The sequence below is a fragment of the Pecten maximus genome, chromosome 19 (genome assembly GCF_902652985.1).
Source record: "Pecten maximus chromosome 19, xPecMax1.1, whole genome shotgun sequence".
Lineage (NCBI taxonomy): Eukaryota > Metazoa > Mollusca > Bivalvia > Pectinida > Pectinidae > Pecten > Pecten maximus.
This window is the reverse complement of record NC_047033.1, coordinates 11800985-11822083: the sequence shown is the minus strand read 5'-3', so window position 1 is coordinate 11822083 and position 21099 is coordinate 11800985. Positions and strand designations below refer to the sequence as shown.

At 37.7% G+C, this 21099-nt stretch overlaps 2 protein-coding genes across 3 annotated transcripts; one reads left to right on the top strand and one right to left on the bottom strand.

Moving 5' to 3' along the window:
- Window positions 1-660: 660 nt before the first annotated feature.
- On the top strand, window positions 661-20774 carry LOC117317807 (immune-associated nucleotide-binding protein 9-like). Of its 2 annotated transcripts, none has more exons than XM_033872746.1 (8): window positions 661-787; window positions 13156-13512; window positions 14357-14440; window positions 15291-15365; window positions 15793-15870; window positions 16003-16134; window positions 17843-18797; window positions 18873-20774. In XM_033872746.1, exons 2-8 carry the CDS (start codon window positions 13224-13226, stop codon window positions 19135-19137), a joined length of 1878 nt encoding a protein of 625 aa, XP_033728637.1. In that variant the 5' UTR covers window positions 661-787; window positions 13156-13223; the 3' UTR covers window positions 19138-20774. The 2 variants fall into 2 exon arrangements, with proteins under 2 accessions (XP_033728637.1, XP_033728636.1); XM_033872745.1 differs by lacking the exon at window positions 661-787 and adding an exon at window positions 9613-10004.
- LOC117317405 lies at window positions 3368-6019 on the bottom strand. Its single transcript, XM_033872215.1, has 2 exons — window positions 5829-6019; window positions 3368-5546 (listed from the first exon to the last, which is right to left on the bottom strand). The coding sequence occupies exons 1-2, from the start codon at window positions 6017-6019 to the stop codon at window positions 3368-3370; spliced, it is 2370 nt and encodes a 789-aa protein (XP_033728106.1).
- Window positions 20775-21099: the final 325 nt, after the last annotated feature.

Below are 21099 nucleotides of genomic sequence, written 5' to 3'. Positions count from 1 at the left end.
TACAGCAAAATAACCATTTTTTTCTATCTTCGCTTCGACTGGAAAAATCAGCAATGTGAATCAGAGGTTTGCTCTGATTGGCCAAAAACGAACAACTTATATTTTCACTGCAAAAGCTTATATTTTCATTGCTGACCGCTGCAGTGAAAATATAAGTTTTATTAGTTTCTATATTTCACTGGCAAAAATGCAATAGATATAAATATCCTAATGTACAATCAATTATATATCATATCCATATAAACTATGCACCGCATGGAAATGTGGACGAATATTACCTATAACCTGCCCTCGTGTTTTTGTTTGTTTGTGTTTTTTAAACAAATCTTTGACAACCTCTCAAATGTTTTATTCCTTACAGGAGAAATCGGGGTTTGATTTAGTTTATTTCGATATTTTTTATGTCCTATCAATAGCTAAGGTCATTGAAGGACGGACTCCCTTGCATTATGTCGACATTATAGTACTATTTCGCTGAAACATGCAGCCAAGACACCCGGCAGAAAACCAACCCTTGTCACATTACACTAACAATAAAAAAGAGAGGGAAAGATTGCTTACATCATAGATCCGGTTTGTGCCAGCCAGGGCGTTAAGACTGTGAGGTGTAAACATATTACCTAAAGCTTACACGGATGATTCTTTAGAATTCATGTCACGTGATTATAGCGTTATACACGTACTACTTACATGGTAATCCGTACAACAGGGGATACAGTGACTACGCCTGGGTTTTTGATAGATCGTTAGTGTGATTTACCTCCGATTACATGGTGGTCATATAAAGGTAGGTAATAACTTAATCAACGTATTAATGTTTTAAGATTAAGGAATGTTTTTTCTATGGGTTAAAGTTAAACAGATTCCTCCATGGTTACATATTTTATGTATAAGGTAATCTGTTAGAAGTTCAGAAATCGGGAAAAGCGGAAACCAACAAATATGTGATAATTGTGATGGAACTGATAGTAGAGAGATATTTCAAATTTAAGTTACCATGCTATTTACATTGTCTTGGCTATTGCTTCTTGGCTCTTGGCGATCCCCGGGAGTTATAAGAGTTCTGATTATCGAACTTATGGCAACGTGTCCCCGGCCGAAGAATTACGCGTAGAATTGTATGCATCTGCCAAGTTATAATGATACATGTCACTTAGTGCTCATCAAAATTTGGAGAATGCTCTTTGTCTTTCCAACACAAAATAACTGATCAAAACCTGCTGTTAACGCTAGTTACCTGCAGGTAATCTATTGAGGCAACATGACCAGCAAAGCCTCTCCCAATACAGCTCGTACTATCAAAGTATTATTTTACATAGGTAGTTTCTTTGCTACCTATTTAGGTTATATGTGACCGCTGATTTCAGATATAACATGCATTTTTAATGGTAACGTCTGTTATTTTATTTCAAAATCATAATAAATAAATGGATATGATTAAAATTGCAACAGAGTATTAAAACTGAAACAGACTATAGTCGTCAAGCAAAGCGAAATGTATCTACAGCGGGTCTAGTAAGGAAAGGTAGCAGGTCGTATACTTCGTAGCTACATAAACGTGTATACATGTATATGTACCGCTGAAATACGATACGTTTTTTTTTATTTAAATGCCATACCTGTCTATATAGGTATACTCAGTGTGACTTGCACCGCAGCAAGGGAAATCGAAACCTGTCTAGTTTAGCAACTGGTACCGACAATTTTTGGAAAGTTTGTATAGCAAATAAATAAATAAAAATATCCATACAAAGCTAAGCCAGTGGTGTATGAACACAGAATGTTACGAAATTTTCATTAAGCTGAGAGAACCATGGCTTTATATTGTTTAACGTTTTATTTAAAAAGTTAGGATAATTTAAAACAGGTGTTTACGAACAAGCACACTCATGGAGGCTTCAGTCGTATGTCGGTATTCTTCTCTTAAAACGTTCGTCACAATAACATTTTCGTAGTTACAGTAACATCACCTAATATGTATGTATATCTGGTCTTGTACGGATGGCTGAATACATACTACGTAACACTATCTGTTATCTACTGATATTTGATATATTCAAATACCTGCCTACTGAATATAACTTTCTACTACTGTATAATTAGTGTCGTAGAGTCAAAGGTAACATTGGTATATTGCTGTATTTCAATCAGTTTCTGCAAGATTTTGTTTGGCTTGGTTTAGTATTGCTTAATGTTCTATCAACAGTTAAGGTCATTTAATGACGGATTGTGTGAGAAATGCACGCATGTAATGAGTGTATGTTTTCGGGGACTGTGTTACGTCTTTCTCCTTATGATAGCACGGAACTTTATTCAGGGTGTTTTCGGCAGTATGTTTCAGTGAGGTATCACTATAAATCGGCAAAAGTTCCGGCCTATCACAAGGAGGCTTAACATACCGACGCCTTCCAAAACACACATACGCACTCACCACACGCATGAATATCGCATGCACGGGAGGCCGTCCTCAAATTACCTTAGCTGTTGATAGGACGTTAAACAAGTAAAACCAAACCAAACTAAACACGTTTAACTTTTAGTTTGGTTGAGACAATCGAACAGTCTACGAATCTGGTCCTATTAACAGTACCTTCATACAGTCTTCTGACTGCAAAATCCATCGACGTCATCAGCCAGGACCACCTCTCACTTGGCGTTTCGACTGCTATCCCGGAACGCCCTAAAGGTGGCGAGTCGACAGTGATTGGCCAAATCACTGCCCGTCGATGGATGGCTTCCAGCTCTTGTCCTCCCTTCTCCACCAAAGCCAGCTGGACGACTTCTCTGCTGTTGTTGCCAGTCGTTGTACAGCTGCCCTTCGGTCTTTCCCCCAGATGCCTACAGCAGCAAACATCCTCCACATGGACTGTGCAGGGAATCCTCTGCACCCCATCTCTACTGGCATGACCCACACACACCATCCTTTTGCTCTCACGTCATCAGCAAGATTGGCGTACTTCTCTCTTTTCCTCCCAGGGGACAGTAAGCTCAATCATTATCATTCTCTTCCCTTGCTGTGACCAGAGTAGAATATCTGGACGCAGGTTGGTTTGGACGACCTCTGGAAAAGCCAGTCTTTGTCCCAAGTCAACTCGCATCTCCCAATTCTGAGCTCCGTCCAGTATCCCTCTCTGGTGTGCTGTTGCTTTACTGCCTGCCTCTCCAGATCTTACAAAGTTGATGTAGGGTTGTTGTTTCATACATCTCCTCTTTTTCTGCCTTTCTTTCTCCAACGTGTCTGCTAGCTCCCGCAGAACCTTGTTGTGTCTCCATGTGTATCTCCCCTGGGTCAAAGCAGTGTTGCACGATGACAGTACATGGGCCAGGTTTCCCGGACGATCACATAACGAGCAGTTGGGGGTTTCTGTCATTCCCCATCGATGCAAGTTGGTAGGTGTTGGTAGAACATCGTACACTGAACGCAGGAGGAACTGGATTCTACATGGTTCCAACTTCCAGATGTCTGACCATGTAAGACGCCTTTCAGTTGTCTCCCATCTGGTCCATGCACCCTGTGCTCCCATTTCCACATCTTTGCTTTCCGTATCTCTTCTTCCATTTTCCTGATGTTGTCTTGGACCATCTTCCTCCTACTAACTGTGTCCGCTGTTCCCCACCTTTGCACTTGTGTTGTCCCAAGCCCCTGTCTTCCAATGCAGGTAGTCCCAACAATGTCGCTGTGCCTTAATCTGCTTTCTGCTTCCTGGACCGCGCTGCTTGCTGACCACTTTCGTCCTGTCCGAGTCTCAATCCCAGCATTCCTGATCTTCTCATCTTTGGAGTCTCTCACCGTCATCACCAGCCTAGCCTTTGCCACCTTAAACTCTTCCACCAATGATGATATGGGTAGTTGTAGTTTGGCTGTTGTGCTGTACAGGCCCACACTGGTGAAACTTGGAGGGACTCCAAGCCAACGTCGTAGACACTTGTTGATCTTCATCTCAAGAGCTTCAACTGTAGTAGTGGTGACTTCGTACAGTGTAAGAGGCCAAGTCAGGCGAGGAAGAAGTCCCTGCTGGTAAATCCAGGATTTGAATTTCCCAGGCAGCCCTGTTTTGTCGATCTTCCTTAAACCCTCCTCTACCTGGGTCTGTAACCGTTTGATGTTCCTGCTGTCATTCAGGCTGGCATCAAACCACTTCCCCAAACACTTGATTGGATTGTCTACAATCGTGGGTATCTCCTCCTGCTGTATTGAGAGCTTGAACCTTCTGGTCACCTTCCCTCTTTTCAAGATGAGACATCTAGATTTCCCCGGTTTGAACTTCATCCTTGCCCATCCAACTGTTGCCTCTAGAGCAGATATGATCCATCGCGCCTGTACATGTGTAGTAGTTGTTATCGTCAGGTCGTCCATGAATCCTCTGTTTGGTGGTAATCGCACTCCTGATGAAGTTTTAGGTCCTCTAGTTTCCCTGTCTGCAGCCTTGATGATCAAATTCATCCCCATCACAAAGAGTATGACAGATATCGTGCATCCAGTCACAATACCTTTCTCAAGTGCTTGCCATGATGTTGTTATCTCTCCAACTGTAAACCGTAGCCTGATGTTACTAAAATAGCTCTTCACAATTGTTTGGATATGTTCCGGGATGTGATAATGTTCCAGAGCCTTAAAGATCAGTTGGTGGGGGACAGAACCGTATGCATTGGCGAGGTCCAACCATACAACTGTTAAGTCTCCATGATTAATCTTTGCTTCCCGGATAAGCTGTGTGATTGCGCTGGTGTGTTCAATACATCCAGGGAATCCCGGAATCCCTCCTTTTTGCACAGAAGAATCTATATACTCATTAGATGTCAGGTATGTTGTCATCCTTCTGGCGAGTATGGCAAAGAAGATTTTTCCTTCTACACTCAGGAGTGATATGGTTCTGAACTGGTTTAGGGATGCAGAGTTCTTCTCCTTCGGAACAAATATTCCTTCTGCCGTCTGCCAGCATTCTGGTATTTTCCCCTTCCTCCAAATCACCTTCAGTAGCCTCCAAAGCCGTCGTAGAAGTTTCGGGCACATCTTGTAAACTTTGTAAGGTATACCACTCGGCCCCGGTGCTGATCCTGATCTTGCTTTCTTCACCACTTCTACAACTTCCTTCCAGGTTGGTTCTTTCTCATCTAATGGAATTGTTGGCTCTTCCTCTGATGGTATTCTGTCGCACTCTCCCAGAGGATTGTTCCGTTCAGCATCACAGTGTGTCTCTTCCAGATGTTGCTCTATTTCTTGTTTGGAGGTTTCCAACTTGCCAGATCTCTCTCCACCCAAAAGTGAGGTTGTAAACTTGTATGGGTTGGCTATAAATGCTGCCCTTTTCCTTGTTGTCTCTCTTCTTCTCTTCCTAGATCTCTCTGCCTTCTGTAGTGTTGTCAACTTTCCTCTAATGTCGGATCTTAACTGCTGTAATCTAAACTTCTCATGCTCGTTAGCATCCCTGAATAGTCGCCTCAGTACCTTCAGTTCTTTCCGAAGCTTGACCACTTCCTGTTGTCTCCTGTTAGGCTGGTGGGCTACTTCTGCTTTTTTCCCTTCTACACCAAATCTCTCACAGCTGACTTTATAAACAATCATTGTCAGAGACTTAATTTTCTTCTCCACTCCGCCTTGTAGCGTTGCTTCCAAAATACTATCTAGGTCTTCATCAAGTTATTTCCATCTGCTTCTGTCGACTATCTTTGGCCACTTCACCCGTTCCCTCCTCTCTGTGTGGTCATTGTCTACTTGCGCCCCTTGGCTCGCTTCTCCCCCTAATGAATTCGGGGTGTCTCGCTGCGATGACACATCAGCGGAGAGGTCCTCAGCACTGTGGTGTGACTCCTGGCTGGGAACCTACTGCGTCTCATCAGGTCTTCTACCTGTGCGCTGCTGCTGTATCTTCTCAGGTTGGCACCTCGCTTTCGCCTGGTGGATTCGCAATCCACGCAAGTTCTTGCAGATCTTTCCACACTTGCATTTGGTCTCCTTCGTCTTTTCTCCAGTCAAAGTCCGTTGTACTAGCTTAGTCGTTGCCGTGTTATCTGTCATGTTGAGTCTTTCATCTTCCCCCCCCCCCCCCTTCTCGGAAGACTCTGGACTCTGGGGGTGTTGTTTGTATTCTTACTCGTAGCTGGTTGTAGGTTGCCCCCTCGCGGAAGCTGTGGAGTGGGATGCTACCCCACTACACCCCGGTACTAGTCTGTTCCTAGTTGCCATCTGTCTTTCCAGTGTCACCATTCTGTTCTTGGTTGTCATCCAGTCTTTCCTGGCAGTCACTGGGTTCCCCAGTTGGAAAAGTACCTTCATACAGTCTTCTGACTGCAAAATCCATCGACGTCATCAGCCAGGACCACCTCTCACTGGGCGTTTCGACTCCTATCCTGGAACGCCCTAAAGGTGGCGAGTCGACAGTGATTGGCCAAATCACTGCCCGTCGATGGATGAATAAGATTAGGCAAGGACGATATCCACAAATGATCTTTTATGGTACCATCACAATGAAATGCTACACTTGAATACAACGGCAGCGAGATGATTTTATCAACGAATGTATTAAAGTTGAAAGTCAGCGAGCATCGCGTGCAAAATATATACTTTGGCTTGATTTGTCTCGGTCTAACAGAAGGGAGAGAAAAGGCTGGGTCCAAAATCAAGTTGCCTGCTATACGAATAATTCATTTGGGTGGTAGTTATAGTTCGTGTGTCCTTCAGCAAAGGATATCAAAGTTGAGGACTTTCGATTGAATTTAATTTACACAGTTCTAAGTATAAAAAAAAAATAGATTATGTGTTAATTGATGAAATTGAAATAAGACTATTGCAATGGTCATGAAAATATCCAGGTGAGTAATGCAGGTCCTTTTGGTCACTTGTAACTGTATTGTGCTTTGCGTTTAGTTTCTATGAAAAAAAATACGTTTCAGGGATGTGCATTCGTGGACTTGTACACTGAATCATCTGTGGATATTGTTCTAACGTTGAATAAAGTGAGCTTTCATCTTTTTAATGGTAAACAAAAGTTGTCTGCAGTAATTGCTTTATATCTTGTTTTCACACAAAAAGAGGTTGTCGGTCCTTCTGTCGATTTGTCATTAGACCGAATGCTCCCCGGACAACTTCATGTTTTTATCCAATTGTTTTCCTAAACCTTACTGATGACAATGTAGCATTCACTGACGTAGTCAGCAGACTGTAATTATGTACCTGAGCTTATTAATATCCGCATATTTCTGTGCCGGGTTTTCCCCTTTTCTGCTGAAAGTTTTCATTTAAACTTGTATGAACTCAACTTAATCGACAATATTGCTGTAAGTATTAGTGACATTAGGAACCTGGTGACAACATTTTGTTCGATTTCCTTATTAGAATGTTGAAGTAAACAACGTCGCGCTAGTTCTTCAAAGACCGAAAATCGGAAGGTTAGGATACAAAAAATGTACTAGTGGCCCTGTCACACTGTTGCGTATCGTACTAGCGTATGCCAGCGTATGAAAATTATCACTCTTACGCTGGTATACGCTGACATACGCTAGGGGTACGTTAGGCATAGGTTGTATACGTTTCAAACACGCTGGCATACGCTGGCATATGGCATACGCTGGCATACGCTGAGTGAGGCAGAAATAAATTTGTGAGCATGTTCAAACATTTTGTGCGTATGCCGGTATGGTTAATACGCTAAGAATACGCTAGACATACGCTGAATACGCTAGAGGTACGATATAGGTAAGTTACTCATAGGTCGAGTACGCTGGACATAAGTTGCCATACGTTGGCGGAAGGTGTATCGTACAGCTAGCGCATTGATAGCGCATGAGTAACGTACTTCTAAAGTATGTCTGACGATTGAGTAACGTATTTAACGTACAACTAGCGTATTATTGGCGTATGGCCAGCGTATTCTCAGCGTATTGCAAGCGTTTTGATAAAGTGTATATATAGGCTCCCATTTCTAGCTCATCTTCAGTTCGTCCGCCGTCTACTGCAATAATGCAGCAATGTTTCCGCCTTTATATAGGCACTTTGTCACGTGATAGGCGGAACGCTGGGCATACGCAGTTCATACGCTGACATACGCTGGTCATATGCTGACATTCGCTGTCAATACGCTTTCAATACGCTGGCCATACGCTACTCATACGCTACGCATATGTTCAATACGGTAAGTATACGCACAATTCTGTATTTCCAAGGGCTTTTTGTGCGTATGAAAATTATATTATGAATTTTCATACGCAACTCATACGTTTCTCTCATACGCAACAGTGTGACAGGGCCATAAGCTAGTACAGGATCCTCTAAACCGAATGTTCCATCATCAAGACTTAACGTATCACTGTGGTACTGCTGGATTGCAGACATATGCGGAATATCAACGTGATAGACCAAACAGAGAACCAATGGATGTGGCATGCCTTTACAAAAAACGCAAACAGATCAGACCATGGAAGAAGATTGAAATGTATTTGTCCTTACCATCACCGCATCGAGGAGTAACTACAACAGCAGTCATACACTCTGAACGTTACTAAAAACGAAACTATCATTATATTTCTTCAATTTTATACAATCAACAACATTACGATATGTCTGTTTCATAATCGGAAAAGGAAACTGGCATAGGCCCTTTTACCTCATGAGTTGTTGAAAAGTTGCTTTAATCAAGCATTGAACTGTTTTTGTATGGTATTTATGATATATTTGAATGCCAGAGCTTTGCAAGCAAACAAAACATAATATGCTTATATTTACATTCCTTTAATTTTTTCTATTTTTTTTTAAATGCTATAATTCATATTTAAAATTCATAATTCCCGCCTTACCGACAGTCGGCAGATTTTTTGTCAGTCGTTGGAACAGCCGGAACATGGTCGCGTGCTGTTTGGCAAACAAAATAGTACATGGAAAAATGTTTAAAAACTCAATTTTGTTAATCATTTTATTATCAACGTAATGCGCAAATGGCATATTTTTTATAACAAATAATGTAGACAAAATAATAAGTCGTTAAACTTAATTATCCTGGATATTGTAGTTCTGGTTTGTGTTGTATTAATACGCTGACAAGTGTAGCGCGTGATGGATGGCATTTTATAAGTCCGAGTTGATTCGATATTTAATGGCTTGTACCCATTGTTTTTTTTTTTCGTGACAGATGATGACGACTAATGGAGAGATTAACAACTTCAGGTTTCGAATGATGCAGGTTTATTAGGGCATTGGGACATGTTGATTAGGACATTGGGACATGTTGATTAGGACATTGGGAACGTTCTACGGTCGACATTTTGATATTCTATGGACGTATACGATATGTTGATATACCTAGTGGTTCCAGTTGTTACAACCTTAGTTTTCATTTGACCAATATTTGCATCACCGTGTCGTTAATCAAGCGGAAAGCGCTCATTCTTTTGTAACCCATGGTCTTATTTTCCTGTAACTATTCAATGATCTCTATGCAAATATATATCTTTGGTGATGTTTTGCCCTCCTTACATCCATATTGATTCCGGATTATAGTTTCGTTATCATCTCGGTATTATTTTGTTTCTTGGTTTTTAGTGTCCCTTCCCTTAGACGAGTGCAAAACCTCGGCGTGTTAGCAAGAACATATACTTTGGCTTCAGTGGTGACTGTCCTTCACACTGTACTAAAACTGATCCGATTAGGAACATTTCATTTGAAGCTAATTTCACGTCTACACAATATTCAAAGACCTCATCCAGAGAACTTAATGAGAACACACATCTCCAGCAATCACATGATGTTACAAAGAAAACAGTTGGTCGTTTTGTTAAGGCCTATGTGTACCATAGTTCGAAATAACACAAACATTTTGAAAGTATTAGCGCCGAAATATTCCATAAGCATACCGTTCCTGGAGATTCACTTTTCTTTTTCTATAACGGTAAATTGTTAAATAAGGAAAATTAACCAATAATATCCGATGACGGCAATATCCACATCACTGTAAAAGGCGTTGGTGGTATGAATCGGGACAGCCTCCCACCACAAATGGACAGCCATCCAGGTAAGCTATGGTAGGATGGTTACAATAATAAATGTGCATTAAGTTGTTTTCTTACACATGAATGAATTACAAACATGAACACTTCCACTGTGGATATTTATCACAGGTGGTCACACCTGTCATATGTTAGTGCATTGAAGTGTTCACAATAAGAAAATGTAGCCAGACGAATTGCGCATTCGGGTTAATGTTGCGACCCATCATGTTGCTCATTAGAGAATTCATGTCAAATAGACATTATTTTACTTTGTTGAAACTTATACATTTCGATGACGTCATGTTGCTAACAGGCCCCACATTGTGTCTGCACTGCTTGACACGAAGGCTGAATTAAGGGCTTTCAAATGTTTTGTTATTTTTATTTTAGATTAGATATAATCAAATACTGTTAACCAATATCATGGAGATTAACGAAAAACGTCAATTTACGCATCAAATACAACATTCTAAAACGTGTAGAACTAACCGGGAGAAGATAGAATAGCACATGTATCTTAATATACAGTCGTTATGGTGGTTTTCAAATGGACGTGTGACCTTATTCCACATGCGTATTTCTATCACAACACATGTAAGCCATAATTGTATATCGTTTAAACTAGAACAAACAAGCGCTGTAGAGATCGATTTTAGAGAATTTAAGAAAATCTCCAGATATCAGGACAAAAACAAAAACGAGACAAGTTTCATAAAATGTGCTTTGAAATAAAAACAAATAAATAGAATATATTTAATGGTTTCCCGTTTAATGTAACATATATTTCACGAGTATGACAGAATATCTATATTTTTGACGAGTGCGAAGCACGAGTGAATATATCAAAATATTCTGTCATACGAGTGAAATATGTGTAATATTAAACGCGAAACCATTCAATTTCCTTTTAATTGCATTCTAAATACTAAAAACTAAATAAATTAATAGTATCAAATAGTGCAGAAATCAGTAACTTAATTTATGACGTCATCTCTTTGTAACGTTACTCCACGTCAACTTGTCCGTGCCATTTTGAAAGGACTGACCAACGCAATTTAAGCGTTTTCTGCTATTATCGGAGATTTCGTGCATGAATAGCTAACGTCAAGGGCGTATTTTGTCAAAAACTAGTCTATATGTCATAGGACCATTTTGATATAAACCGAGTATCAAAATATATCGAGTAGTTCCGTGAAGCTATCAAAAAAGTCCTATGGTATAAATGGGCTTAATATGAACACCTTAACGAATTATAATGACAATGTACAGTATTCCTCCTTACCTGAGATAAATAATTATAGAACCGTGAACGTTTTATATCTGAAGAAGTATCCATACCGTCTTGATGTCACTATAAAATATAACGAATTTCATTTCAATGGAGTTTGAATTTGTTGATGTGATTACCAAGCTCTGTTTAATGAGGCTAAAAGTATGATATATTCTGCTTTAAAATGTCAAATAATCATACATCACTATACAGCGCTGTTAATGCTAAAATGTTGAAATAAAGTACTAGATATATTCAAATGTTGAAATATAGTCTAAACGTTTGCTATGGTTTCTTGGAGGATCATACGTAATGCATTCATGAAGAACGAAATATAATTAATCTAAGTTGCAGTCGGTATGAAGTTTAATGTAGTACAGACAAACACTATTGCTCCAGGAAGCCTCATTTCAAGTGCAATAAATGTATGACATGGTCTAATATATGTAACTCGATAGAGTAAATGTGCGATTGCACTGTACAATCGCACGTGCGCGTGATTGGCGATCAAAACGAAGTGATTTCAATAGTAATCGCGGTTGATATCAATTTAGGAATTCATTACTAATGATGTTAAAACGTTCGGAATAAATTTGATAAAAAAATGTATATATACATCGTTAATGAAATAACCAATAGATGTCAGCTTATCAATCTCCGATTCTTTTTTTTAGAAATAAAACTAAATGTTGCCATTTTTCCTGTGCTTAAACAGTTGTCTTGTCCATGTCTTAAATCATTATGACTCGCCATCGAGGTATGACATCTCAGGTGTAACATAGCATAGAGGAGCCATAACGAATATTCTTTAACCCATTTAATATATACGCTTCAAGTGCGATTATATTCAATATAAGAACACACGATAAAATTGAATAATGCAGAATATGTTGTACTGAATTAATTGATACTACGATAATTCCCTTACCCGCGGTGAGATGATTACACACGGAGAGTGAATTTACCTGTATGGTTACCTGTTTATTCCACAATATTGATCGTCTGGTCTTAAGAAGCAGTAACATTTGAGCGATTCGATCGCGCATCGTACATTTGTGTGGACGATGTATTCGCGTTGTGCGTCTGGTGCGTTGTGCGATTCCACAACTGTACTTTTTCGCCGCATTATTGCATTAAGCTCAATGAAGGAAGGTTTCTACTAATGATGGAGCTAGTATTTATAGTGCAATTACACTTGAAAGTCATCCCAACGAGTCGCCTTATATTCTGAACCAGTCCTTATAGCCAACTTTAGGTAACAACCAACAAAAATATATTTTTGAAACAGCCCCTGTGTACCGAAAGTTGAGCCGAGGATAAAATGTCTGGTAGCTACTGATTGGCCAGTACGTTATGAAGTGAGAAAAAAGATATGTAGCCTGATAGGTAACTATCAATAAGAAATGTTGATATAAATTTCGTAAGCCCGATTGATGTTTTCCCCAAAACTTCAGGTAATAATAATTAACAGGTAAACATTTAAGATTTTAAAGATTTTTTACTGCGAAATTCACCCATTTTCAAAATGGCTACCCTGGAGAAAATTTGAGCTGAAGGACCCAACTATGTTTTGATAAGGTGTTATATCAGACCCTAAACTTTTGCCATAAACCATAATTGTCATAATGAATTCAAGAATTTGAATGAAAAACTCCAAAACGTTAACACTAAAGTCTGTGGGAAAACAATTGGTTGGTTGGTTGGTTGGTCCCTTTAAAGCTAAAGCAGATGATACCAAGTTATATGCTAGCCTTTAAATCAAAGCCAAAAATTGCACTGTCAAATGATATTTTAATTATGAACAGAGTAAATAACCTTGTCTTCTAGACAGAGGCTAACCTTCAAATCAAAGCCAAAAGTGAGGTAGTGTCAAATTTATTGGGTGATAACATTTGATATTTCAGACACGGACTCACAAAATGATGAAGAAGGTATATTGACAGAAAGGGATGAAATTGGCGTAGGCACCAATATGGCATCACATCCAAAATCTGAGACAGAAAAGTGTTTGGATTCCAATGAGCAAAAGGAGGGAAAATTGGAGGTAGACACGGACTTAAAAGAAGAAATGGAAAGATATGAGCTAGTTCTAGCACAAAGGCGATCGAAATATACCGAAAAGGCAGAACCGCTTGAAAAAGAGTCCGAACATATAACAGAGGAAAACGTGAAAGAACCGGAGCGGTTACCTTCAAATAAGACAGAGAAAACGCACAACTTATTGCACGAAAATGAAAAGAAATCTCCTGAACAAAACCGAGGTTCGTTTGAATTTGTTGAGCCCGTTTGATCTCCCTAAATATCGTTTCGTTTGCATCTTTTGAAGTTATCTAAACGACCCTTTCCATACCAAAATAAACCAGTATGATTAAAGTTCTCCCCGTAGTTAATAATTGTGAATCTGTAATTCAAAAGAAAATACTCAATGAGGAATTACCCTGATATACATGTGTAGTGAGTTCGATCAGTAAAAATAGATAAATCTTTCGAGTAAGTTTGGAAACATTGCAGCAAAAAATCATAATTGAAATGAATCGGTTGTGAAAACGAATCACGGTTTCGTAGTACACAGCACAGGGGCAAAACTTGTTTCGGTAACAAGAGGTCAAATTGGCCTTATCTCTCACCTGATTTTACAACAATTTTGAAGTTATAGTATAGGTCGTTTTTGCAGAAACTATGCTGATTACCACTTTATCTAAGTATCACAATAGGCTAGGCTTATTCTTCAAAATACATTTCCTAGTCCTTCTTCCAGTATACTTAAGGCATAATTTCAGCGTCTAAGAGGCTATCTAGAAATTATTGTTTAAAGGTGTTAGCCTATTTTACCGCCTGTGACCTTTAATGTGCGTCAAGGTCATAGGTCATTCAATTGAACAAACGTATTATAGCCCTTTACCTTAACATCCTACAGACCATCCTACGATCTCTTGCTTGCTTAGAAGTTATTTAAAGAGTTTAGCCTATTTGATCCCTGTGACCATTCGGGCAGGTGAGCTAAAAATCGTTTCGACATTTAAGACATTTTTTTTGTAAATAAAGACGTGCATGGGAAAAAAATAGCAGACATAATTTATTTAAGTAATGTTATTGATGTTTCAGATCTGACTTCGCAAAAAGATGAAGATGGAAACAAATCATTGAAAAACTTAATACGTACCTTTGAACGAGATCCTGAACCACATGGTAAATATGTACTGCACAGCTCCAACTATTAAACGAATAAATCGTGTTCAGAATAAGAAATACACAATTTGCATTCCTTGTCAATGACAGAGTTAGCTAATTAACTTTTATATATTGATGATCAGTATAAAATGACTATTAAATACGAATAAATTTGTTTAAAAAAGAGGCTTGAATTGACCTGTTTTGCTCACCAGTTAATTATATCGTAAATCCAGATAGGTAGACTAAACTTGCTAAAAAAATATTGTTATAAGAAACTTTGTTTGACGACTTTATTCATACGACTTTCAAGGCTTTTTTATATGTATGTGAATCCGAATCTTAATACATCTTCATTCTTGTATGTCCAAAATGAAATATCACGAGACTGTGTTTCTTACATATTCCTTGGAGCTCTAGATTTTATTACATTTCCATACCGTGCACTTAATAATTGGTCTATATCTTTCTTTCTGACGAACTTGAGAGTACTTCGTTCCAGCGTATCACTAGGCCTAATATGCTTTTGAGGATCTTTCAAATTAAAGTAAAAATGTCTTTTATATAATTTTACCCCAATTTATTTGAAAGTCAGTAAATATATAAATCGTTTGTCTGATACATTTTCTCCCTCATCATTATTTGTGTATTTACATATTCCACCATACACAATTGAAACAAATATCGTAAAAAGAAATGTTTTGTTTTAATTTGATTAACTTTTTTATTTAATGTTGAATCAAGTGTGATATACTTCGTTTTGAAATAGTTCTCCTTTTTTTATTTAATTGTAAATCATATAAAATTAATATGGGCCATCAAATCAATAACAACAAATTTCCCCAGTTATTTCTACTCTTTTTGACAGAAAAAAGGAAAAGCGATTCAAGCATCGATAAGTCATCAAACATGCCTCATCCAAGGCCTTACTCTGCCGGGAAAGGTAAAACATTTCAGCTGTATGGGATGAATTGATCTACTGATTTATTTTGATAATCTTATGTTTTTTTAATAAACAGAAATGTTTTCAATGATTTTTATTTTTTCCATTTCTTCTGTTTAATGATTACATTTTATTTTAATGATTTAAAAAAAATCTTTTCAATTTGATGTTTTATGATGTTTATTGATTATAATGTAAAGAAAAAGACCGTATCTGCTTTCGAAGAGCCGTTAACAATGATTTCTTGCAACAATTTATGCCTCCAATAATGTAGGCTTTTATTGATCAGATTTTACCGTTCACATTTGGTTAACACTTCACACAAAGGCTATTTCATGATATGTGCAATTCGTATTTTGTGAAATGGCTAGTGAAAAGGCAAATATTCAAGCAATAATATAGAAATAATTATTGTTACAAAAAAAAGGTGTTGCTGACATGAAACATGGTGGTTTCCTACAACTAACCAAAGAACAGTTGAGACATGCTCAAGTAAACAAATCAGGTAGGTCATTTTAACAACACTCATAATATACATGTTGTTGTGTAACGTTTGAGTTTTCGCTTAAGTTTTCGAGTCATGATAACACATATCAGTTGCCATCTTGGTTATCGGTGATGACATTTGCTATTTTAGACTCGGCAATGCAAGGCGAAGAAGATAAGAAAGCACGTGTAAGCGAAATACGCCGTTCCTTTGAACAACCACATATTTCACAGCCAGTTGGTAGCAGTCAGTCTCCTACCGATCCTTCCGGTGATTCACAAAGTATGTAAGCCGAATTAACTATTAAGATTTAACAGTTGCATCTATTCATGTTTGCCTATTTGTCATTCTTATCAATCTCACAAGCGGTAGGACGATGTCCTTTCATCATACATCATAAAATTCTTAATTTGTTTCGAAATAATTATCATGGCTGTTTTTAGAATAACGGACCCATAACATCTATGTGAAACAATAATTATTTTTCAAACCCTGCTGTAGGACTAAACGTTGCGATTCGATAGCGGAAACCACTAGTGGTCAAGTTTAGTGTTTTCCCACGGAATTTGCTTCCAGTCATTTTTCTGGACAGAATTCCAAATAATAAAAACGGAAAGCTGTGCATGCGTGGTACTGAGAGGCAAGATAAAATGAAATATATTTGTTATTGTAACATAGCACATGATTACTTGGGAATCCCGCTCATAAAATGTTTATGTCGAAAAAAAAAATTAAAAAAAAATTGGCCGCACACGGGCAAATCTGGAATGTTTTTATCCGTTTTCCATTTTGTTCCCGGTCATTTATAACACACCTATACGTTTGAAACACGAGTCGCGTAAGCGTCTCATTGATTCCGATGAATAATAACAATAAAATGGTTGACAAGAAACCACGAGGGAAGACGAGATATAGGTTTACAAAAAAATAAATAATACAAGAAACCGATTTCGGGTGTACTATTAGAATTAATCTGGGTGTTTTGAAAGTAAGTGTATCAAGGGGCGCAACAACACAAATATATATAAAACGGCCATCGATGCTAACGATGATGAAATATTTTGCGATTTATTCATTAAGCCGATTAACACACGCAGCATCAGACATCCCACTCGATAACCTGGAAGATTAAAATATCAGCTACGCCTTTGATATTTGAATCAATAGAAATATATTGTAAACCATGGTTCTGTCTGTGTGAGCAGAATTGAAATGTGAATTGGTTGTAATATAATAATCAGTATTGTTTTCCGTCTATCTTCAAACGATTTCATTTTGAGATTAAGCATTACAATTTATTGTAATACGGTCAATTGTCAAGAGTAATTATTATATTTCATTTACTTTATCTGTTCTGTTTTGGTACGAGATTACTCATTTTGTATATTTCACAGCCTATTAAATATAATTGAAAAATAGCAGTGCGATGATATTGTGTTATTGTTATTTCATATAAGTAATCATTGCAGGGTGGATGGGAAATGGGTTGTTTGAGTCAACTAAGTAAAATTTCAGATTTGTTGTGAACTCTTCAAAAACATTCCTCTCACTCACCAATTTTCTGCTATTTTATATGGATTTTTTTTTACAAATGACACAAGTTTGATTTTTTGAAATGCAAATTATTGTTTTTTTAGTTTTTTTGTACATGAAATCTCGATTAATATACAAATTAACTTAAAAAGTTAGGGGGGAGGGGGAGGAATATCGCTCGCACGAGATCGGGACCCTTCGACTCTTAAATCTGTAAATGAGATTACGCCAAAAAGTAGAAATCAATAAATTAATTTAAAAATAAAATAATAAAATTGCTCGCTCGCTCCCTTTTATTTTTATTTATTAAGAACAAGAGATATTTAAACTCTTTGAAGCTCGTGATTAATAAATTACCAATGGGATATTTAGCTGGTTTGGTAGCCACAAAGATGTCTCCATATCTATCTTTTTATATTTCATATTGTGCTCAGATTTTTAATATTAAACATTTCAGCCCAAAACTACGAAAACATGATGTTAGACGATGAGCTTCGAATTGCATTGATTGGTAAGACGGGGTCTGGAAAAAGTGCAACAGCCAACACTATACTTGGAGCAAATGTCTTTGAATCTCAGGCTGCTGGAAGTTCCGTGACATTCAAATGTCAGTCTGCACAAGCTTCTAGATTCGGGAGGAGGATCTATATAGTCGATACACCTGGAACATGCGATACTACTGTTAAAAGGGAGGACACAATTGAAGAGGTCAGACGTCTTGTCAACATGACGGTACCAGGTCCCCATGCTATTATTCTTGTAGTTGGTATAGGGAGATTTACAGAGGAAGAAAAACAAGCTGTTTCAGATTTGTCTAAACTGTTTGGTAAAGCCATGTATAAATACCTTATTGTGGTATTTACGCGGTTGGATGACTTGGAACATGATCAACAAAGTTTAGCAAAATATATCGAGGGAAGCCCAGAAGCTCTGAAAAAACTGCTGAATAAATGCGATAATCGGTATATCGGTTTTAACAATCGTGCTTCGCCGGATATAAGAGAAAAACAAGCTAAAGCATTAATCAAAATGATAAATAAATGCAACGCTGACAATGGTGGGTCCCATTACTCCAACGATATGTATCGGAAAGCCATGAAAGAATTCAGAAAGACTGCATTGCAAAGTCAAAAGAAAGAGAAAGAGGAAAACGTCAGGCGCGAAATGCAGACAAACCTCCGCAAAACGCAAGAAGAGCTAGAAGACGAAAATCGGCGTTTGAGACGTGAGCAACAGGAAGCAAAAGACCGTGCTGAGAGGACTCGAAATGAGCTTGTCGAACTGGTAAATGAAAAGAAGCGCAATAGTAAGCTTATGGAAGAAAGAGAAGGCGAAGAAGAGTATTGTGATATGAAAGAGCTGATAGAAAAGACACAGGCAAAATTATCAAAGCAAATGAGTGAAGGCTGCTCGACGAATCCTGAAAAAGGAAAAATATTAAGAAAGAATTTAGAAACTTTCGTTACAAGTAAAAACGAGAAAATGGAAGAAGAAAACAAGATAAAGCAGAATTATGTAGAAAAGCATCAATCGTTATTACAAAAACAAAAAGCCTTTGAATTAGCTCGCTTGGAACAAGAAGAATTATATGACAAATTCGTGCAGGATGCGAAGAAAAGAGAACAGGAACTTGAAGAGAAGTTGAATCGAGTAAAGGAACAAAATGAAAAGGAGCATAATGAAATACTGAAATTTCGAAAGAAAAATGAAATGGAAAACGTTAAAAAGAAATCAGTCTGTTCGATACTGTAAATGAATCTAAATGGACACTTACGGTCTCTCATACTCATTTATATGAAGTGTTATTTTTTGTGATGTCGATGTCTAAATTGTTTTACAAATATCATCCTTCAAATCATTCGCCTAATTGATAGGCATGCATTGTAGCTCCGATACCTTCTACGTTCAGAGGAAGTGTAAGTCAGTCATTCGACAGTCGTCCTCAGTTGCCGTATTTGTAAAGTCAGAGTGGTAAAGTAACTGGGAACTCTACATTAGTAGGCAAAGATATGAAACGTAAAATCAATAAATCAATACATATGAATGTGTAAGTGAATTTAAACGGATTAGTCGAATTTGAATTTTTTTCTAATTCTCAAAACTTACCAAAATGAAGTTCTTGGTGCCGCATTTTGAGATCCTGCGGTATTTCAGGTCTTTTCGTGCTGAAATCATTCCGCATATTTTCATGCGCTTATTCATCATTATGGTTACCTGTTTAAATTCAGTTAGACGCTTATTTCTTAATTCGTGAAAAGAAATTGTTCATGGTAATATGTATATTTGTATAGATGATAACTAAATTAAATCCACCTAAGAATCTCTTATTTTTAATGACTTCATTGTTGACGTTGTGTCATACAAATATTATCATTGAATTGTTTAATAATATGTTGCCTTATCAAAGTTTCTATCTAGAATATATCAGCCCAAAATCTTTGGCCTTTTACTTTAACATGGTATATGATTAGGAACCTACCGTTACGTTTCAAAAACAACACAATGTTTGATTCGTGAAAAATGGACACGAAACCAAAGACATCAGACTCCTATAATTCGGTCTTAAAATGGACTCGGAATGATTCACAATATTAAGTTTGAAAACACGTCATTTCATAAAACGAAACATCGAGAAAGTGCGAACATCATAGCAACTTTCGTTTCAGATCTCACATGTAAGCCGAGAGCGATGACCCCGTTTCAATGTCTTAGATATGTGACGTCACAAATTCAACGCGGTCGACTCAGCCCTATCATACTCTTTCTAATAATAGGGCGATGTCCCATAATATGTTCGGCCTATCATGTGATTAAACAAAGTTTCGATCTTCTTTTCATTGCGATATATGCATAGATGCATAGAAGTTATTCGTACACAGACACTTATTTTAACACTAAGTGTTTGTTTCTAAGTGTTGTGTATAGGGATGTCGGAACACACATGCAGATAATGCCAATTACATGCATTTCCGTTGCAGTTGTCTGTGTTTGAAAATATTAAGTCAAATTAGGGAAAGTGGAAAAGACCTAAAAGATGTTCCTATTGTATTTAAAACACTTCTTTACAAGTCCTGTTAAAACGACAGTCATTCCAGCTTCCCCCAGTCCATCATTCTGTATACTACTCGTCCAGCCCTGGACTCCTTGTGTATCTATATAGCTTCAAAGACATTTATATGATATTACCAGAGACCCGTGAAGTACGAAAAATAATACTTTTCCATCAAACGTCTAGTACTTGGGGTAAAGGTGTTCTTGTTTTTCAGCAGATTCATTTGCAAAGGGTAATTTTATATGTATTATATACGTGTATATATTTGTTTTTCAGTTTCTTTTTGCACACAGGAAACTGATAATAACAGATAACGATAAACTAATGTCACGTCGCAGTCTGTAAATTCAACCGTGTTTAATCAACTATTGTGTTTACTAGGTATCTAGATTATTCAAGACGTTAACAATGCACCCCTGTCATAGCTCCATGCTGGGGCTCCCTGTTACAGGCAATGACAATTGACAATGGCAATTTGTTTATTCTCGTAAACAGTGTAGTGTAGAGAAAAAGAATACAGACAAATGGATAACAATGAAACATGGTAAAACAGGGTATTGTGAATTAATTATCAGGCCTCGTCGGTTAACATGAAAAGAATGGTACTCGGCCAACCTTTCATGTTTTGTTGACTAGCATTCTTGTCTATCAACATGTGTCCC

Coding starts and splice junctions, on each gene's coding strand:
- LOC117317405 (XM_033872215.1), bottom strand. CDS start 6,019: ATGACAGATAACACGGCAACGACTAAGCTAGTACAACGGACTTTGACT. Junction 5,547..5,828: donor AGAAGACCTGATGAGACGCA/GTAGGTTCCCAG, acceptor TTATAAAGTCAG/CTGTGAGAGATTTGGTGTAG.
- LOC117317807 (XM_033872745.1), top strand. CDS start 9,962: ATGAATCGGGACAGCCTCCCACCACAAATGGACAGCCATCCAG. Junction 15,366..15,792: donor GCCTTACTCTGCCGGGAAAG/GTAAAACATTTC, acceptor TACAAAAAAAAG/GTGTTGCTGACATGAAACAT. Junction 15,871..16,002: donor TGCTCAAGTAAACAAATCAG/GTAGGTCATTTT, acceptor TTGCTATTTTAG/ACTCGGCAATGCAAGGCGAA.